The sequence below is a fragment of the Notolepis coatsorum genome (assembly GCF_963971535.1).
Source record: "Notolepis coatsorum genome assembly, chromosome: 10".
Classification (NCBI taxonomy): domain Eukaryota; kingdom Metazoa; phylum Chordata; class Actinopteri; order Aulopiformes; family Paralepididae; genus Notolepis; species Notolepis coatsorum.
The window spans coordinates 123,286,840-123,294,461 of NC_140174.1; the positions used below are offsets into that span (position 1 = coordinate 123,286,840).

The window sequence follows — 7,622 nt, forward strand, 5'->3', positions numbered from 1 at the left end:
CCCAGTTAAATGCATTAGGTCAAATCTTTGAGTGTTATGGCCATTATTGCATCTTCCGAGATATTTGTAACTGCTTCTCACCACAAATATTGATCTATGCGGTTAATTTAGATGAATTAATTACAAATGTATCATTCATTGGATTGATTTTCGTTAGTCCCCTAGCACTTGTTTTAGTGTCACTGCACCAGTTCACACTTGCATCCCAAATGTCCCCCCAGGGGATCAATAAAGGAGTATCTTATCTTATCACATCTTATCTTATCACATCTTATCTTATCTTATCACATCTTATCTTATCTTATCACATCTAAGTGATACATGTTTGAGAGCAGACTCAGGATCTCATTGTTAGGGGGAAGTTGTCATACACTGATTTTGTCCAGCCAATTTGGGCAAGTATGGTCATTATGAAAGGACTTTTTGGTCATTATGAAGGGTGACTTGTTGGTGATTATGAAATAACTTTTTGGTCAGCGTGAAATTACTTTTTGGTCATTATGAACAGACTTTTGGTGATTATGAACAGACTTTTTGGTCATTATGAACAGACTTTTGGTGATTATGAACAGACTTGTTGGTCATTATGAACAGACTTTTTGGTCATTATAAACAGACTTTTTGGACAAAAAGTCATGTGAATTTTTTTTACGGAAAATAAATAGATATAATCACATTATTATTAAACAGCAATCATTAAACAAAATCACATAATATCGAGTATTATGTGATCATTTAAAAATGATTCAATTATTTACTAATTGACAAATATTTCTAATTTAATTATGCAATTATTGATGTATTTAGTTATCTATTATTTATTAAGATATCTATCTATCTATCTATCTATCTATCTATCTATCTATCTATCTATCTATCTATCTATCTATCTATCTATCTATCTATCTATCTATCTATCTATCTATCTATCTATCTATCTATCTATCTATCTATCTATCTATCTATCTATCTATCTATCTATCTATCTATCTATCTATCTATATAGACTACAGGTTTTACCATCGAAGCTCAACCTTTCCATCTGGCTCCCTGGCAGCCATAGCCCACACTGCATACACCATGGTCACCAACAGACAACAGAAACCATGTCTCACATCCTCAATGGCTGTCATGCATACAGAGGGCTCTACATCTGTAGGCATGATAGGATCGTGGATCTGATTGCAGACAGTGTCAGTTCCACACTCGGGTCACCTGCAACAGTGCTGTATAAGCACACCAGTGTAAATCTGTGTAGGGACAATTCACTGTTCTCTGATATTTCAGCAAACACCCCCGATGTTGTTGTTGTTAATGAGAATAACAGAGAGGTTCTCATCCTAGAAGTTGGCTGTACGTTTGACTACAGTCTAGAAGAAGCCTTTACAAGTAACCTAAATGTTGAAGTATCAACTTTTAGAGCATACCATATCACAACTCGGCTACAACTGTAAACTTTTGGTCTTCATATTTGGAAGCCTGGGTCATGTTCATAAGTTGGGTGTTAGAGGCCTTCAGATGGCCGGTCTTCCGAAGAGAAGAGCCAAACAGTTAGCAAGATATTGCTCAGTGTCAGCTATTATTGGCAGCCGCGCAATTCTGAGAAGACGCTGCTATCTGTATCCATGAGCTGTGTGTTGATTGTCAGGTTCATCATCCATGTGTGTGTGTAACTTTGGTTGCCATTGTCAATTTGAGCATGAATGTATCAGAATAACCCACAATGTACAAGTTCACTGATAATATTTGTGTCCTTTAAACATTGTCTTTATGTGGACATAAATAAAGATTATATATGTGTCTGTCTGCCTGTGTGTCTGTGTGTCTGTCTGTCTATCTGTCTATCTGTCTGGCTGCGTGTGTGTGTGTGTGTGTGTGTGTGTGTGTGTGTGTGTGTGTGTGTGTGTGTGTGTGTGTGTGTGTGTGTGTGTGTGTGTGTGTGTGTGTGTGTGTGTGTGTGTGTGTGTGTGTGTGTGTGTGTGTGTGTGTGTGTGTGTGTGTGTCTGTCTGTCTGTCTGTCTGTCTACGTCTGTGTCTGTGTGCCTGTGTGTCTCTCTCTCTCTCTCTCTCTCTCTCTCTCTCTCTCTCTCTCTCTCTCTCTCTCTCTCTCTCTCTCTCTCTCTCATGCACACACACTGAGAGAGAGAATAGAGAGATAAGAGGAGAAGGGAGAGAGATGGGTGGGTAGGGGAAGAGAAAGATGAAGATCATCTATGTAATAAATAAATGCCTTCATCTTGTAAATGGAAAGGGATCTCCACTGGACTTGGTCTCTCACCCTGCACAAGATGCACTGGAGGGCTCGGAGTGGAATTGGTTCAATGAGCCCCTTTTCTGCAAAGAGCAATCGATCACAGGAGGCTCTGATACCTGCAGGGCCACCTACTGGCATCCTGATGGCTTGTCAAAACAAATCTATTAGCAGCTCAATCTCTTATTAAACGACCACGTGTAGCCTAAACATGATTGACAGGCCTCTCTATATAGCCCGCAGACGTCCTTATCTCTGCACAAACCCGCTCTCAAAGAGCACCTACAGGAGGCTGCAACTCGAAACTGGCCCCTGTAAATATCCAACCCCCCCCGGCCCCCTGTACTGTACAACCATTCTGCAATCTGTTAATTAAAGTTTTCAATCAATCAATCAATCAATCAATCAATCAATCAATCAATCAATCAATCAATCAATCAATCACCCAACCCACTCCAATGTACAGTTTCTTCCCCCTCAAATGTATATACTCTCTTTTAGAAACTCTGTCTCTGAAACAATACTGTATATTATTTCTATATCTTGTATGTTATAAATGTATAGATGTAACAGTATTGTCTATCTGTATGTCGTGTATGTCATACATGTCATGATGAATTGAAAATGGGGGACCCTGATGTAAACAAGACGAAAGTCTTTCTCTGGTCTGCATCCCCTTAACAATTGTGTGTATTGAGCCGTACTGTATTGTACCCATTCTGCAATCTGTTAATAAAGTTTTCAATCAATCAATCAACCAGCCATAGGCCCCTGTGATCACCTCTCACTCCTCTGCATGAGCTTAGGCCCCGCCCCCTGTGCTCACCTCTCACTCCCCTGCATGAGCCTAGGCCCCGCCCCCTGTGCTCACCTCTCACTCCCCTGCATGAGCCTAGGCCCCGCCCCCTGTGATAACCTATCACTCCCCTGCATGAGCCTAGGCCCCGCCCCCTGTGCTCACCTCTCACTCCCCTGCATGAGCCTAGGCCCCGCCCCCTGTGATAACCTATCACTCTTCTACACAAGCCTATAGGCCCCGCCCCCTGTGCTCACCTCTCACTCCCCTGCACAAGCATATAGGCCCCGCCCCCCTGTGGCCCCGCCCCCTGTAACCACATCTGACACTCCCCTGCACGAGCATATAGGCCCCTCCCCCCTGTGGCCCCGCCCCCTGTGATCACCTATCACTCCTCTACACAAGCCTATAGGCCCCGCCCCCTGTGACCACCTCTCACTCGCCTGCACAAGCCTAGGCCCCGCCCCCTGTGACCACCTCTCACTCCCCTGCATGAGCCTAGGCCCCGCCCCCTGTGACCACCTCTCACTCCCCTGCATGAGCCTAGGCCCCGCCCCCTGTGACCACCTCTCACTCCCCTGCACGAGCCTAGGCCCCGCCCCCTGTGACCACCTCTCACTCCCCTGCACGAGCCTAGGCCCCGCCCCCTGTGATCACCCCTCACTCCCCTGCGCGAGCCTAGGCCCCGCCCCCTGTGATCACCCCTCACTCCCCTGCACGAGCCTATAGGCCCCGCCCCCTGTGATCACCCCTCACTCCCCTGCGTGAGCCTAGGCCCCGCCCCCTGTGACCACCCCTCACTCCCCTGTGCGAGCCTAGGCCCCGCCCCCTGTGACCACCCCTCACTCCCCTGCGCGAGCCTAGGCCCCGCCCCCTGTGAGCACCCCTCACTCCCCTGCGTGAGCCTATAGGCGCCGCCCTCTGAGTAACAGTGGAGAGACAAGCAGGTTTCAATAATTCCATTTAATTGCTTTTCGCCCCTTTTTTTTTATTATTTTTAAATTATTTCAGTGCTACAAAGCTCATGACGTCCCGCGTGCCTGATGGAGTGCATGGATGCAGTACATTTAAGACACGTCTTGCATTGTAACACACAACATCGAAGTACAGATGATGCTTGTACAGTAAGGCTACTGTCTCCTCGTGGTCAACGGCGCGTGACGCACACGTTTTCTTTCTCTCTTTTTTTTCTTTTTTCTTATACAGACTTTGATATTTGAATCACATACCGCAAAAGAGAGACTGTCCCTGAAGTTAAGTCTGTATGCCAAGTTTTGTTTTTGTTTTGCGTTTCATCATAATACAGTCAAGTCAAGTAACATTTCCCGCTGCCCTTGAATGAAATCCTCTAATCCAAAATGTTTTAAAATTAATATTAATTACCCCTTTCACTGCCACACGACAGCCGACCCGTCGGTTGTGTGATAGCAAAGGGTTAACCTTCTGTCGTGTGGCAGTGAAAGGGTTAAAAACACAAAAACACAAACGACTATAAACAACGTAAATCCCACGGTCGGTCAGGCCGTCAGGGTCTAGTGGAATTTGCATCTGATGATCTTCTTGAAGGCGCTCTGGAAGTCCTTGTTGAAGTAGGCATAGATGATGGGGTTCAGCAGGGAGTTGGAGTAGCCCAGCCAGTTGATGACCGCCGCCAGCCAGTCCGGCATGAAGCAGCGGTCGGCGCAGAACGGCAGCACCAGCGCCACGATGAAGAAGGGCAGCCAGCAGAGGATGAAGGTGCCCATGATGATGCCCAGCGTCTTCACCGTCTTGCGCTCCCGCGCCAGCGCGATCTTCCGCTTCGCCTCCGTGTTCTTGTGGTTCACCTGCTTGTCGTACACCGGTACCACCCCTGTGATGTTGGGCAGCGGCAGGTGGGTCTTGGAGTGGCTCATCATGACCTCTATGACCTCCAGCGACTCGCCGTGCTGCTTCACAGTGCCGTTTACGCACAGGGAGCCACCGGGCTTTACGCATGGCTCCGCGCTCCGTGTCCAGCCCGTGCCCGCCACCGCCACCTCCTCCTCCTCCTCCTCCTCCTCCTCCTCCCTCCCGTTATTGGTCTTTTTGTGGAAGACCATCGGAGACGCCACCGCGACCGGACACTTGTCACTTGGCGGCACTTTATTCGCTTCCTGCGGTTTCTTCTTCTTCACCGTCTTTCGGATGTGAAACCGCGCCGCCTTGAAGATCCAGCCGTACAGCACCAGCATGAGGACGAGCGGGATGTAAAAGGCGCCGAACGTGGAGTACACGGTGTAGCCGGGGTCCGGGCTGATGGTGCAGGCGTCGGGGTCCGCGCGGTCCTGCGCGCTCCTCCAGCCCAACATGGGCGGGATGGACACCGAGAAACCCACCAGCCACGTCACGCTGATCAGCAGCGCCGCGCGCCGCGGGGTCCGTTTGTTTACGTAGTCGATGGGGTCCGTGATGGCCCAGAAGCGGTCCAGGGCGATGGCGCACAGGTGCAAGATGGATGATGTGCAGCACAGCACGTCCAGGGAGATGAAGATGTCGCACATCACCTGCCCGAGGGTCCACTTGTTCAGCACCTGGTAGAGGGCCGCCATGGGCAGCACCAGCACCGACACCATGAGGTCCGTCACGGCCAGCGAGCCGATCAGATAGTTGGCCACATTCTGCAGCGATCTCTCCAGCGCGACGGCCGCCACGACGCACGCGTTCCCGAAGACGGAGCAGAGGATGAGCGTGCCCAGGAGCAGCGAGGTGACCACCTGGTAGCTGAGCCTCACGTCCGGCGGCGACAGAAGAGACCGGGTAGTACCGTTCTCACTACTCCCGTCCCAGTCGGCGACCTGCGCCGCGTCCTTCAGCACCGCGACCGGGAACCCACCACCGCTGCTCGCGTTGCCGCTGCTGTTGTTGCCGCTCGTTATAAAATCCATGTTCAGCAGTGGACGGTGCGCCCGGCGTGCCCCTGCCTGGACCGGGACCGGGGGGGGGGGGGCTGCAGGCAGGCAGCAGAGGGAGTGACCGGCTCAGTCAGACCCTCACGCCGGGGTCAGTGCGCGTAATGCCGGGGTCCATTGGAGTCTCCGAGTCCGCGCTCGCAGCACGCATGACGCAGCTGTGTGCTCGCCTCTCTCTCTCTGTATGCAGGCTGTGTGTGTGTGTGTGTGTGTGTGTGTGTGTGTGTGTGTGCGTGCGTGCGTGTAGCTGTGTGTGTGGTGTGTAGGCTAGGAGATTATACTGTCAGCCGGTGGCGCGCTGCTCACTGGTACTACCGCGAATCATCTGCGCCCGGTGACGCCGTGAATTCATTTATACCGGCAGGCAGCCGGTGGGTGTGTACGTCAGACTACGAGCTGCAGGTCGCCCCGGAGTTTTGTTCCCGCGCTCTCCTCCTCGGTACCGCGTCCTTCAAGCTGCAGACAGCCGACGAGAAGGTGTCCAGCTTTATCCTTTATACGTCTCCTGCTTATACTTCATCATGCTTGTATACCCTGGACGTTTTATTATTTCGCCTAATTCTGTTTGTAGTTTATTATTTATTTATTCTTCATTTTTTTTTATATAGTTGTTTTTTTTGTTTCGATAAACACGGAATATACTAATTCAGAGACGAATAATAATTGCTTACTTCATGCTTCTTGTATATACCCTGGACTTTTTTTTCCCCGTCTAATTCTGTTTCTAGTTTATTATTTATTTATTTATTCTTCTTCTTTTTCTTTTTTTTTATAGTTGTTTTTAGTTTAGGTAAACACGGAATATAGTAATTGAGAGACGAATAATAATTGCTTACTTCATGCTTGTATGTATACCCTGGACTTTTTATTTCGCCTAATTCTGTTTGTAGTTTATTATTTATTCTTCTTATTTTTTTGTATAGTTGTTTTTAGTTTCGGTAAACACGGAATATACTAATTCAGAGATGAATAATAGATATTCGAGAGCGAGGTAATTATTAGTCGGGCAGGTTGGTCGACATTGCAGACAGGGGAATGCTATCAGAGTGTCTTTATTGTACATCAGTGTCAGCGACATGTTGTTGAGAGACTTTTATAAAACCACCTGCTGCTGCCAGGGGAAACAGTAACAATAGTAATAGTAATAGGAATAGTAACAGAACATGAACTGTATATAGTTTTTAGGGCAGCAGCCTCGCAGTCACATCAGTCATACAGGGAAGAGACATGCTGACTGGTGTTACATAATATAACACCAAGAACGAGACTAACATTAGGCTACTCGTAAATTGGGTAACCTATTTTGGGTAACTCAGAAGAAGCTTCTATCCCCAGGCCATCAGGCTGCTAAACGAACAATAATCACTATGCAACAACCATCAAATGCACACAGCACACACACCCACACGCACACACTCATTCAAACAAACAACACACTGCAGCACCCACTCTCCACACTTTAGATCACACAAACACACTTACACTTTATATTTATTGATAAAGGATTTGCACTACAACTCGTACACCTACTGTGAATTGTACCTAAATTGCACCTCGTCCCATTTATCCATTTCTGCCTTGCACTATATAATATTGTATATTAGTACACTGCACAGTATTGTATATTGTATGGTAACTACGTCTA

The 7,622-nt window shown here is 48.0% G+C and overlaps 1 protein-coding gene across 1 annotated transcript; it reads right to left on the reverse strand.

Annotated features, from left to right (window-relative positions):
• Positions 1 to 4,579: 4,579 nt before the first annotated feature.
• On the reverse strand, positions 4,580 to 5,953 carry htr1aa (5-hydroxytryptamine (serotonin) receptor 1A a; the record flags this gene model as incomplete). The annotated part of the gene is made up of 1 exon (XM_084323170.1): positions 4,580 to 5,953. One exon carries the CDS (start codon positions 5,951 to 5,953, stop codon positions 4,580 to 4,582), a length of 1,374 nt encoding a protein of 457 aa, XP_084179296.1.
• Positions 5,954 to 7,622: the final 1,669 nt, after the last annotated feature.